The sequence below is a fragment of the Oncorhynchus clarkii genome, chromosome 23 (genome assembly GCF_045791955.1).
Source record: "Oncorhynchus clarkii lewisi isolate Uvic-CL-2024 chromosome 23, UVic_Ocla_1.0, whole genome shotgun sequence".
Taxonomy (NCBI): Eukaryota; Metazoa; Chordata; class Actinopteri; order Salmoniformes; family Salmonidae; genus Oncorhynchus; species Oncorhynchus clarkii.
The window spans coordinates 43,249,255-43,263,363 of NC_092169.1; the positions used below are offsets into that span (position 1 = coordinate 43,249,255).

The 14,109-nt window shown below is 43.3% G+C and overlaps 1 protein-coding gene across 1 annotated transcript in view; it reads right to left on the reverse strand.

The window, feature by feature from the left end:
• Positions 1 to 14,109, reverse strand: part of LOC139381294 (serine/threonine-protein kinase WNK4-like) — a 96,331-nt gene that overhangs the window by 19,065 nt on the left and 63,157 nt on the right. Inside the window, exons 11-14 of the mRNA XM_071124751.1 lie at positions 13,053 to 13,169; positions 11,155 to 11,328; positions 1,687 to 1,741; positions 1,353 to 1,496 (exon numbers count right to left, since the gene is read on the reverse strand). Coding sequence (XP_070980852.1) covers positions 1,353 to 1,496; positions 1,687 to 1,741; positions 11,155 to 11,328; positions 13,053 to 13,169 — 490 coding nt within the window. The remainder of the gene's footprint in view (positions 1 to 1,352; positions 1,497 to 1,686; positions 1,742 to 11,154; positions 11,329 to 13,052; positions 13,170 to 14,109) is intronic.

Sequence of the window (14,109 nt, forward strand, 5' to 3'; positions counted from 1 at the left end):
CTGAGGTAATCCAGCCACTAACATGCCAGTCACTGAGTTAATCCAGCCACTAACACGCCAGTCACTGAGGTAATCCAGACATTAACATGTCAGTTACTGAGGTAATCCAGCCACTAACACGCCAGTCACTGAGGTAATCCAGCCACTAACACGCCAGTCACTGAGGTAATCCAGACATTAACATGTCAGTTACTGAGGTAATCCAGCCACTAACACGCCAGTCACTGAGGTAATCCAGCCACTAACACGCCAGTCACTGAGGTAATCCAGCCACTAGCACGCCAGTCACTGAGGTAATCCAGCCACTAACACGCCAGTCACTGAGGTAATCCAGTCACTAACATGCCAGTCACTGAGGTAATCCAGCCACTAACACGCCAGTCACTGAGGTAATCCAGCCACTAACACGCCAGTCACTGAGGTAATCCAGCCACTAACACGCCAGTCACTGAGGTAATCCAGCCACTAACACGCCAGTCACTGAGGTAATCCAGTCACTAACATGCCAGTCACTGAGGTAATCCAGCCACTAACACGCCAGTCACTGAGGTAATCCAGTCACTAACATGCCAGTCACTGAGGTAATCCAGCCACTAACGTAAATTCAGATAGAAATATAGTTTGGGCAACACAGTTCCAGCAGGCATTGTGAAACTAGACTATGCTGTGGTTGTGTCCAGCAGAGTACAGAGAGACAACAGGGGAAGGAGGAAGGGGGGATATACTTCAGATGGCCTCCAAATCTTGTGCGGCGGAAGAGGACGTTGTGTGTTCTTTAATTGACTTTAAATACTTCCATCTCCTCCAGTGGGGGGGGGGATTTCTTGGAAAGAGGGGGAGTGGGATTGTTTGTGTGAGTGTGTATGTATGTGTATGCGTACGTTTGTGTGTGCATGTGTGCTAGAAAACAGAAAACAGGCTGGGAAAGCTTATGCTTCACAGTGACTGCATTCACCTCTCGAAAAGAGGCAACAAGCTTCCTTCAGATGAGGTAATTACCTAAGAGGCCCTGGGACAAGGCTGGCACGGCACCACTGAGGCACAAAACTGGGCTTTGAGGTGCAGGGAAAGTTAGTCGGGACCATTCAAATGTCCTGACAATACTAAGAACGGGGTCTGAGGAGGGAGGGGTTTTACGACGGTGTCGGGCCTGGTTCGTGTTCCACTGCCAAGATGAGGATGCATCCCAAATGGCATGCTATTCCTTTAATAGTGCACTACTTTTGACCATGCCCTATAAGTCATTTAGTCTGCAACAGTCCTCTCTCTGTGGTGAACAGTAAACAATGCTAAGTCTCTTCACATGGGCCTGAGGGGAGGAGGAAGAGAGCTAGGCTGTTACAGTACAGTACCTGGGGCGTTGTGGAAAGACTGGGAGCGTAATAGAGGTCTCCATGTAGGTAAAGTCACGTCTGCTGGGCTGAAGAAGTCTCCTCCATCAGTGGGACGTAAGGGAGAACCATGCACGCCTACACTGGGGTCAGCCATGCTGAAGCCTGGGAGAACAGACAGATACAGACAGTCAGTCTCAGTCATTGAGATGGACTTGCACATTGGCAAGAAAATGCATGTCTATTTACCATACAAACCCTAGTGAACATACAGAAGGTGTAAGGAGGTTGAATATGAATAGAGACCAAGCAGCACAAGATGATACTGAGAAGAACTGAGGTTTCGTTTTCTTACCTGGTAGAGAGGAGGCAGAGTGTGTCCGCTCCACAATGTGACTGTGAAGATTAGGCTGGAAGAGAGGACACAGATATACACAGTGAGTTAGAGATTGTCTGGTAACTATTTTAATACTTTTTAGCCAGTAGTTCTGAAAGTAGCGCTCACGTGCCAAAAGTGGTCCCTGAAAATTGCGTACTACATCACACATGAGCAGATATGTGCACCACATAATTTCTCTCTCTCTCACTCTGCTGTGTGTGCATATTGCTAGGTGTCACTCAAATGGCGAGGGGCTGAAGCTCATTGGCTAGAACTTACATTACTAGGGGACTGGCCCAAGTGGGGGAAAATGTAACGAAAATGGTGCAGCACAGCTTTCAAACGAATTGAGGTAAAACAGTAATTCTGCTCATAGATTATGCATGTATGAACTACACATTGACACATGCAGCCCAAAGCGAGAGGTTTAAAAAATATTTAGTAGTCGCCAAAGTTCCAGAACATTTCTTTAATAAACATAGGACATAAACCCAGTGGGTTTGTTGTGAGAAGTCAGTTGCATTAAGGCAGGGTCATTTTAATGATGAGGCTCATTTGAATAACGACCCAGTAATACAATCATTAACAACTATGTGGTGTTCCCATTACTTTGCTTTGGTTTAAATCTTTTAACCACCATAATCTGAACTAATAACTAACTTTAAACCATCCTAAAAAGGAAACAAACTAACGGTTCCACTAACGGTCTGTAATGTAGGCAAACGTAGCTGCTGCTCATTTTGGTATCTGTACTGATGGCGCAAAAGCCATGACAGGGAGACATAGTGGAGTGGTAACGTGCGTGCAAGCAGTTAATCGCCATTTGGGTACACTGCAGCATCCACCAAGAGGCTCTTGCTGCCAAGGGAATGCCTGACAGCTTGAAAGACATTTTGGACACTACAGTGAAAATGGTTAACTTTGTTAAAGCAAGGCCCTTGAACTCTCGTGTATTTTCTGCACTATGCAATGATATGGGCAGCGACCATGTAACGCTTTTACAACATACAGAAGTGACCTGGTTATCAAGGGGCAAAGTATTGACACGTTGTTTTGAATTGAGAGACAAGCTTAAATTTTCTTTACTGACTATAATTTTCACTTGTCTGACCGCTTACATGATGACGAGTTTCTCACACAACTGGTCTATCTGGGTGATGTTTTTTCTCGCCTGAATGATCTGAATCTAGTATTAAAGGGACTCTCCGCAACTATATTCAATGTGCGGGACAAAATTGAGGCTAAGATTAAGAAGTTGGAGCTCTTCTCTGTCTGCATTAACAAGGACTACACACAGGTCTTTCCATCATTGTATGATTTTTTGTGTGCAAATGAACTCAAGCTTACGGACAATGTCAAATGTGATATAGCGAAGCACATGGGTGAATTTGGTGCACAATTACACAGGTACTTTCCCAAAATCGATGACACAAACAACTGGATTCGTTATTCCTTTCATGCCCTGCCTCCAGTCCACTTACCAATATCTGAACAAGTGAGACTCATCGAAATTGCAACAAGCGGTTCTGTGAAAATTACATTTAATCAGAAGCCACTTCCAGATTTCTGTATTGGGCTGCGCTCAGAGTATCTTGCCTTGGCAAATCGCGCTGTGAAGACACTGATGCCCTTTGCAACCACATACCTATGTGAGAGTGGATTCTCGGCCCTCACTAGCATAACAACTAAATACAAGCAAAGACTGTGTGGAAAATTATTTAAGACAGACTCTCTCCAATACAATCCAACATTGCAGAGTCATGTGCATCCTTTCAAGCACACCCTTCTCATTAAAATAGCCTCCAAAACTCTACTCAGCAAACTGGATGTAGTCTATCACAGTGCCATCCGTTTTGTCACCAAAGCCCCATATACTACCCACCACTGCGACCTGTATGCTCTCGTTGGCTGGCCCTCGCTACATATTCGTCGGCAAACCCACTAGCTCCAGGTCATCTATAAGTCTTTGCTAGGTAAAGCCCCGCCTTATCTCAGCTCACTGTTCACCATAGCAACACCCACCCATAGCATGCGCTCCAGCAGGTATATTTCACTGGCCATACCCAAAGCCAACACCTTCTTTGGCTGCCTTTCCTTCCAGTTCTCTGCTGCCAATGACTGGAACGAATTGCAAAAATCACTGAAGCTGGAGACTTATATCTCCCTCTCTAACTTTAAGCATCAGCTGTCAGAGCAGCTTACCGATCACTGTACCTGTACTGTACCTGTATACAGCCAATCTGTAAATAGCACACCCAACTACCTCATCCCCATATTGTCATTTATCTTCTTGCTCTTTTGCACCCTAGTATCTCTACTCGCATCATCATCTGCACATCTATCACTCCAGTGTTAATGCTAAATTTGAATTATTTTGCCTCCATGGCCTATTTATTTCCTTACCTCCCTAATCTTCTACATTTGCACACACTGTACATAGGTTTTTCTATTGTGTTATTGACTGTACATTTGTTCATGTGTAACTCTGTGTTGTTGTTTTTGTCGCACTGCTTTGCTTTATCTTGGCCAGGTCGCAGTTGCAAATGAGAACTTGATCTCAACTAGCCTACCTGGTTAATTAAACAAAGGTGAAATAATTTTTTAAAATACATTATTAACCTGTGGGGAGTTATTCACAATTTTTGATGAACAAATAAGGTTTTATATGTAAGATGGTTAAATAAAGAACAAAATGATTGATTATTATTATATTATTATTTGTGGCCTGGTCCTATAAGAGCTATTTGTCACAATTTTTTCAATATTTAGGGCTAACTTATTCCTTGCCACCAATTCTGCAGCTCTTTGTTAAGTGGTGCATTCATTTCAGTCGCTGTGGTAGCTGACGTGTCTAGTGTTGAGTCATCCGTATACATACACACTGGCTTTACTCATAGCCAGTGGCATTTCATTAGTAAAAAATGATAGAAGTAATGGGCCTAGAACAGTTACCCTGGCAAATTCCTGATTCTACCTGTATTATGTTGTAGAGGCTTACATTAAAGAACACCCTCTGTGTTCTATTAGACAGGTAACTCATTATCCACAATATAGCAGGGTGTGTAAAGCCATAACACATACATTTTTCCAGCAGCAGACTGATTGATAATGTCAAAAGCCACACTGAAGTCTAACAAAACAGCCCCCACAATCTTTTTATCATCAATTTCTCTCAGCCAATCATCAGTCATTTGTGTAAGTGCTGTGCTTCTGGAATGTCCTTCCCTATAAGCGTGCTGAAAGTCTGTTGTCAATTTGTTTACTGTAAAGCGTTGGTCGGCTAGTTGAGCCAGTAAAGGGGGCTTTACTATTCTTAGATAGGGGAATTACTTTTGCTTCCCTCCAGGCCTGAGGGCACACACTTTCTAGTGGGCTTAAATTGAAAATGTGACAATATCGTCCGCTATTATCCTCATTAATTTTCCATCCAAGTTGTCAGACCCCGGTGGCTTGTCATCGTTGGTAGACCACAATAATTTTTTCACCTCTTCCACACTCTATGTAATTCAAAATGAACGCTTGTCTTTCATAATTTGGTCAGATACACTTGGATATGTAGTGTTAGTGTTTGTTGCTGGCATGTCATGCCTAAATTTGCTAATCTTGCCAGTGAAAAAAGTTATTCAAGTAGTTGGTAATATTAGTGGATTTTGTGATGAATGAGCCATCTGATTCAATAAATGATGGAGCTGAGTTTTTTGCCAAATATTTCATTTATGCCCTTTATCTTTGTTTCATTGTGTAGTTTCTTCTTCTTTTTAATTCAGTTTAGTCAAATGATTTCTCAATTTGCAGTATGTTTGCCAATCGGTTGTGAAGCCAGACTTATATGCCATTCCTTTTGCCTCATCCCTCTCAAACATACATTCTGCTTTTACAGTCGCTTTCTTAATGGGTGCCTGCTTATTATTAACTGGGATAAGCAATTTCATGAATGTGTCAAGTGCAGCGTCTGGTTGCTCCTCATTACACACCACGGACCAACAAATATTTTTTAGGAATCACTACAAAACTTATATACAATATTAGGCCTAAAGCTTGGGACTTTGGTTTTCCTAGATATGGCTACTACATTGTGATCACTACATCCAATGGATTGGGATACCGTTTAAAGCAAATTTCCGCAGCATTAGTAAAGATGTGATCCATATACAGTATGTTGTTGATTTCATTCCTATGCTTGTGTTTGGAACTCCCCGGCTGATAACCTGAACCAGGTTTGAAGCTTTCTCTTGAGTGGGCAGCCTGATGAAAGCCAGTCAATATTTAAATCACCCAGAAAATATACCTCTGTTGATATCACATACATTATCAAGAATTTCACACGTTATCCAGATACTGGCTGTTAGCACTTGGTCTATAGCTGCTTCCCACCATAATGGGCTTTAAGTGAAGCAGATGAATCTGTAACCATATTACTTCAACAGTTTTTAACATGAGATCCTCTCTAAGCTTTACAGGAATGTCGTTCTGAATATAAACGGCAACACCTCCCTCGTTGGCATTTCTGTCTTTTCTGTAGATGTTATAACCATGTATAGCTACCACTGTATCATTAAAGGTATTATCTAAGTGAGTGTCAAAGATTGTCAGAATATGAATGCCATCTGTTACTAGCAAATTATTGATTTCATGAACCTTGTTTCTTAAGCTACATATGTTAACCTGGGCTAATTTAAAAACCTTTCTGGAATACTTGATTGTTTTCATTGCTTTACTGGGAAGCTTAGCAGAGGTAGACATGCCATGTTATTGATGTTAGTGCAGGGTGAGCTCCACACAGTGGACTTCCTACTAGTGCTAACAGTACAACTCTGGTTCATAGGCACATGATTACTGCATAAAATAGCTGTGGGATCAGCAGAGGCATTAAGGGGCAGTAAGAGGGACATAAATTAGGTTACTGACATTGTGTCTTCCAATGCCCCTGAGATAATGTACATTTTCTGAAGCATATGACAACTGCAACAAAATGGTATGGATTAACACCCACAGAGTTGCAATAGTCTCGTAGCCAGTTATGGAGGGCTAAAAGTCTGCTGAACCATTTAATGCCACGATTTAGGGAGGGCAGGGGGACAGATATATTGTGGGGCATTTGTTAGGGGTCAAGTAGTGACACAAACAGTTCTTTACAATCCATCTTCAGCTGTTCTGAGCTGCCCTTCATAATGTCATTGAATCCCACATGAACTATGATAGACTCAATTTCCTGATGCTGGTTTAAAGTGTTTGGGAGCAGCTTATTCATGTCCTGTACCCATGCTGAGACATTTCTCACCATTGAACTCCCCAATACATCAGCCGGAGAAGGGAATGGAGAAATCCACCCATTCTTACCCATCACACAATTCGTTGAACCTTTCACGGGCCCATGAGATGCAGGATAGCGTACGCCCACTGCTCACATTGATAGGTCCAGACATCCCACTGCAAGCAGTGCCCCATCAGATCCATCGAGGGGAAAGGAGCCGAACTCGATGACGAAGCTGCTGCTGGAGTCAACATAATGGAGTCAGCACCACTGTCGCAGACACAGGCAATCCCAGTGATGAGGGCGCCGGTAGATCAGGCACCAATGCAGAGAAGCTATTCCATATGTCAATCTGCTACGAACCTCTCACAGTTACTCCCATCCACTAAGCATCATGCCGCAGCCTTCGGTTTCCACGAATTATGACAGGGAACCAGCTCTTTTTGGAACATCATTCTTTCTGTTCTCCGTCTACTTCACTACAGGATGGAGGAGGATAAGCAGAAAGGGGCGACTTCCTTTGCAGGCATGTTCCAGGAAGCACCTTCCATTCAGATAGGGACAGATGACAAGGCGGGGAAACATCCATCAGACCCGAGCGGTGTCCAGCCATAGGAGTTGAGAACAAGAAAGTTCCAGTTTGTGTTCTCCCTATAAGTTTGCGTAGAATTTAGATTTGTTTGCTAAGCATAGCCAAGTCATTCCTGTAATCCTCCGCTAGCAAACAATTGCTGCATTGGAACTCCGAATTGTCAATATTGTCGTGGACAAGAGAGCAATAAACACAGCTCTACAGAGCTGGGAACATTCATTAGCTACTTCAGGCGAAGCAGGTTCCATTGCAACCTAGCTAGCTAGCTGGCTAGTTGATTGCAGGTGTTGACATAGGTGTCAGAGTTTGTGAGCTGAGTCGGTGACCGCCGACAGCAGCGTGCCTGTAGCTCCACCACGGTGTTAATAATTCCTCAATATGTAACGTTAGCCTTGATTTTTATCCGATTGAGCATCTACCTATGGATGTCATCTCTCGCAACAGACAGGTTCAGTAACACCACAGCAAAAGCAGACAGTGACGTCTGACGCCTCCCCGGGGGGAAACAAATTGTCCAAATAGTCTAGAAACGTATAAGGCCATATGGGGTCTCAGTTAAAGATGTGGTATGGTCAGCAGCCTGTTTTCAATCAGGTCCTGGTCCAGAGCCAGGAAGGTGAGATTTCCAGGACTGCCTGAGGTAATTATGTACCCAGGGGTTAGTATGTGTAGGAAAAGGAGTTACCGGTCCTCCCGACCCACATGAAACAGCACATTGTTCTCCACTATGGACATCCTTAGATCTGTTTACTGGAAGGCACAGCACAGCATACATGTTGTTCTCTGGAGATAAGAACATGTCCTGGCATTACAGAGTATCCTCTCCTGGCTGCCCCTATCTACTTCTGAAATGGCTCCCTATTCCCTATATAGTGCACTACTTTAGACCAGAGCCCTAAACTCAAAGGTAGTGCACTATAAAGGGAATAGGGTGCCATGTGGGATGGAGACCCTTTCTCAGTGAACCACTCTGAACCTAAATAATGGTCTAGTTACTGTATATTATTAGAGCTGGAATGTAATGTACACAAGACAGTGGAGAGGAAAGAGGGAGGCCTCTAGGACATCATAGGATTTATATGAAGGTTCAAGAGCTTTTTAGTACCACCATGTTCTGATTACAGTGTTACTCATATTGCTTTCTCCATAACTCCTAAACCCAGGAATCTTCTTAACTATTAGCTAATGCATTTGAGCCAATCAGTTGTGTTGTGACAAGGTAGGGGACCATACAGAAGATAAAAGACCAAGTCCATATTATGGCAAGAACAGCTCAAATAAGCAAAGAGAAACGACAGTCCATAATTATTTTAAGACATGAAGGTCAGTCAATCTGGAACATTTCAAGAACATTCAACGTTTCTTCAAGTGCAGTCGCAAAAACCATCAAGCGCTATGATGAAAATGGCTCTCATGAGAATGGAAGACCAAGAGTTACCTCTGCTGCAGAAGATAAGTTCATTAGAGTCACCAGTCTTAGAAATTGCAGCCGAAAAAAATGCTTTACAGAGTTCAAGTAACAGGCACATCTCAACATCAACTGTTCAGAGGAGACTGTGTGAATCAGGCCTTCATGGTCGAATTGCTGCAAAGAAATCACAACTAAAGGACACCAATAATAAGAAGAGACTTGCTTGGGCCAAGAAAAATGAGCAATGGACATTAGACCAGTGGAAATTTGTCCTTTGGTCTGAAGTCTAAATTGGAGATTTTTGGTTCCAACCGCCGTGTCTTTGTGAGACGCGGTGTGGGTGAACGGATGATCTCCACTTGTGTATTTCCCACCGTAAAGCATGGAGGAGGAGGAGGAGAAGGTGTTATGGTATGGGTGTGCTTTGCTGGTGACACTGTCTGTGATTTATTTAGAATTCAAGGCACACTTAACCAGCATGGCTACCACAGCATTCTTCAGTGATACGCCATCCCATCTGGTTTGGGCTTAGTGGGACTATCAATTTTTTTTCAACATTACAATGACCCAACACACCCCCAGGAAGTGTAAAAGCTATTTTTACCAAGAAGGAGAGTGATGAAGTGCTGCATCAGATGACCTGGCCTCCACAATCCCCCGACCTCAACCAAATTGAGATGATTTGGGATGAGTCAGACCACAGAGTGAAGGAAAAGCAGCCAACAAGTGCTCAGCATATGTGGGAACTCCTTCAAAACTGTTGGAAAAGCAGTCCAGGTCAAGCTGGTTGAGAGAATGCCAAGAGTGTGCAAAGCTGTCATCAAGGCAAAGGGTGGCTATTTGAAGAATCTCAAATATAAAATATATTTTGATTTGTTTAACACATTGTTGTCTTTGGTTTAGGTGATTTTTGTATTTAGGCAATTCAGTTAAGAACAAATTCTTATTTACAATGACGGCCTACCAAAAGGCAAAAGGCCTCCTGCGGGGACAGGAGCGGGGAATATAAAATTAAAATAAAAGTACAAAACACACACCGGCTCTGATGCTCGTCGGATGTGGCAGGGCTTGAAAACTATTACAGACTACAAAGGGAAACCCATATGCGAGCTGCCCAGTGACACGAGCCAACCAGCCAAGCTTTTATGCTCGCTTCGAGGCAAGCAACACTGAGGCATGCACAAGAGCACCAGCTGTTCTGGATTACTGTGTGATAACGCTCCCGGTAGCGTTACATGTGATGTGAACAAAACCTTTCAACAGGTCAACATTCACAAAGCCGCTGGGCCAAACGGACTACCAGGATGTGTACTCAAAGCATGCGTGGACCAACTGTCAAGTGTCTTCACTGACATTTCAACCTCTCTCTAACCGAGTCTGTAATACCTACATGTTTCAAGCAGACCACCATAGTCTATGGTCCCAAGGAAGCGAAGATAACCCCCCTAAATGATTACCACCTCATAGCACTCACATCGGTAGCCATGAAGTGCTTTGAAAGGCTGGTCATGGCTCACATCAACAGCATCCTCCCGGACACTCTAGACCCACTCCAATTCGCATACCGAATAAACACCTCCCTCTGCAACTGGATCCTGGACTTCCTGACGGGATGCCCCCAGGTGCTAAGAGTAGACAACAACACGTCTGCCACACTGATCCTTAACACTGGGGCCCCTTAGGGGTGTGTACTTAGTCCCCCCCTGTATTCCCTGTTCACCCACGACTGCATGGCCAAACACGACTCCAACACTATCATTACGTCTGCTGACAACACAACAGTGGTAGGCTTGATCACCGACGACGGTGAGACGGCTTATAGAGAGGAGGTCAGAGAACTGTCAGTGGTGCCAGGACAACAACCTCTCCCTCAATGTGAGTGAGCAAAACGAAGGAGCTGATTGTGGACTACAGGAAAAGGCGGGCTGAACAGTGGAGTGGGTCGAGAGTTTCAAGAGAGCATCCTCACCAGTTGCATCACCGCCTGGTATGACAACTTCTCGGCATCTGACCGTAAGGTGCTACAGAGGGTAGTGCGAACGGCCCAGTACATCACTGGGGCCAAGCTTCCTGCCATTCAGGACATATATAATAGGCGGTGTCAGAGGAAAGCCCAGAAAAATGTCAGAGACTCCAGTCACCCAGGTTATGGACTGTTTTCTGCTGCCATCCTGAGCTGGTACTGACCTGTGACGCAGACAATGAGTTGACCCTGTTGTGGAATTGTGGGCATGGCGCTTCATGGCTGCCGTCCACGTGGACCATGTGCTCCTTCATCAGAGTCTCCGCCCTCTTGATGATGTCACCCATGCAGTGGATGAAACCCTCCTTCTCCGATGGCAGAATGAACTCATTGTGTACCTGGAAAATACACACGCCATGAATAAATTAATAACACGTCTGCCTGTTTGCCTGCCTGCCTGCATGCCTGTCTGTGTATGTACACTACCGTTCAAAAGTTTTGGGTCACTTACAAATGTCCTTGTGTTTGTCCATTAAAAGAACATCAAATTGATCAGAAATACAGTGTAGACATTGTTAATGTTGTAAATGACTACTGTAGCTGGAAACGGCAGGTTTCTTTATGGAATATCTACATAGGCGTACAGAGGACCATTCGTTTTATTACTTCTTTAATCAGGACAACAGAGTTCAGCTGTGCTAACATAATTGCAAAAGGGTTTTCTAATGATCAATTAGCCTTTTTAAATGATAAACTTGGATTAGCTAACACAATGTGCTATTGGAACACGGGAGTGATGGTTGCTGATAATGGGCCTCTGTACGCCTATGTAGATATTCCATTAAAAAAACCTGCAGTTTCCAGCTACAATCGTCATTTACAACGTTAACCACGTCTACACTATATTTCTGATACATTTGATGTTATTTTAATGGATGAAAAAATTGCTTTTCTTTCAAAAACAAAGACATTTCTAATTGACCACAAACTTTTGAACGGTAGTGTATGTCTGTCTGCCCTCATTGTCATAACCTCCACACACAGTTTGTTGGAGCAGTCTAGAGCAGCAGTTCCCAACCTTTCCGTTCTGGGGACCACCAAATCACGTCAAAAGCTCAAGGACAACCATTAGTTGCAGATTTGTTTTTTTTACATAAAATATTTGGTCAATTTTAGCAGTGAATGTAACAAATGAAAGGCCTTTTATTATTATTCTATTAAAACAATTTGCATTGTGAACATTTATGTAAAATTGCAAACAATAACATTAATACTCCCAACTGTCATAATTTTTTTTTTTAAACAAAACAATTAAAATAAATAATCACAATAAAAAATTGGACCACCTGCAGTACCCCCGTGGACCACAGATTAAAAACCACTGGTCTAGAGCAGGATTAAGGAGGTTTGCATAATTCTGTGAATTGTGGTTTGATTGGATGGTTGGGTGTGGTGAATGGGCTGGCTCTCCTGCCAGCATGTCTTAATTCAGCTCTTGTAGTGCTGGTGTACTGCACTAATAACCACAGGGGCTTTAATAAGACCTGACTAACTCTGTGCCAAGACTCGACTAAACAAAAGCGCACTGTGTTTCATACAGAGTCAGAATAAACAGAATAATCAGTCAACACAAAGTTCTAGAATGTACCACCAACAGAAGTAGAAAATACCACTACCTCATCTTCGCTACGTGCTTTGTGTATACCTACGCCAGAACCCCCCCAAGTTCGTAATCAAACCTAAATGAGACGTGTGTAAACTAAAATGGCACGGGTGTAAACTGCATGCCTCACATCCCCCTAACTGAGATACATCTATATGACATAGAAACACAGAGAAACGTGTTTAAACTGGAAGTGGGACATAGAGCCTGTGCTGCTGTGTGAGATAGGGGAAGATAGTAGAATCTGCTATTAAGATAAGCTGGTAGTGCTTCATTTCTCTGGAGATTATACTACCCTATAGTGTGTAGTTCTATTATTTGGAGATCAGTGAAGGGCCAATGGTCGAATGAGTAGACTAGGTTTGCGTCCCAAATGGTGTACCCTATTTCCTATTTAGGGCCCTGGTCAAAAGTAGTGAACTACATAGGGAATAGGGAACCCTAGAGGTGACCACTAACCATGACAGCTGCAATGTCCTCTGGGTTGTCTCCATCCAGGTCGAATTTGAAGGTAACCATCTTGTCATTGTGAGTTTGCAGCTGACACTCCACCACCCGGTCGTCTTTGTCAGAGAGCTGCATAGAGACACCATCCATCAGGGTAACTTTGTTTATGTTCTGTAGACTAAAGAAACACTGGGGAAGCAGCAGAACGTCTGTATGTAGAACGTGTGTATGCAGGACGTGTGTATGCAGGATGTACAGTGCCTTGCGAAAGTATTCGGCCCCCTTGAACTTTGCGACCTTTTGCCACATTTCAGGCTTCAAACATAAAGATATAAAACTGTATTTTTTTGTGAAGAATCAACAACAAGTGGGACACAATCATGAAGTGGAACGACATTTATTGGATATTTCAAACTTTTTTAACAAATCAAAAACTGAAAAATTGGGCGTGCAAAATTATTCAGCCCCCTTAAGTTAATACTTTGTAGCGCCACCTTTTGCTGCGATTACAGCTGTAAGTCGCTTAGGGTATGTCTCTATCAGTTTTGCACATCGAGAGACTGACATTTTTTCCCATTCCTCCTTGCAAAACAGCTCGAGCTCAGTGAGGTTGGATGGAGAGCATTTGTGAACAGAAGTTTTCAGTTCTTGGCCATTCTAACACCTGGATATGTTTATTTTTTAACCATTCCATTGTAGATTTTGCTTTATGTTTTTATGTCTTGTTGGAAGACAAATCTCCGTCCCAGTCTCAGGTCTTTTGCAGACTCCATCAGGTTTTCTTCCAGAATGGTCCTGTATTTGGCTCCATCCATCTTCCCATCAATTTTAACCATCTTCCCTGTCCCTGCTGAAGAAAAGCAGGCCCAAACCATGATGCTGCCACCACCATGTTTGACAGTGGGGATGGTGTATTCAGGGTGATGAGATGTGTTGCTTTTACGCCAAACATAACGTTTTGCATTGTTGCCAAAAAGTTCAATTTTGGTTTCATCTGACCAGAGCACCTTCTTCCACATGTTTGGTGTGTCTCCCAGGTGGCTTGTGGCAAACTTTAAACGACACTTTT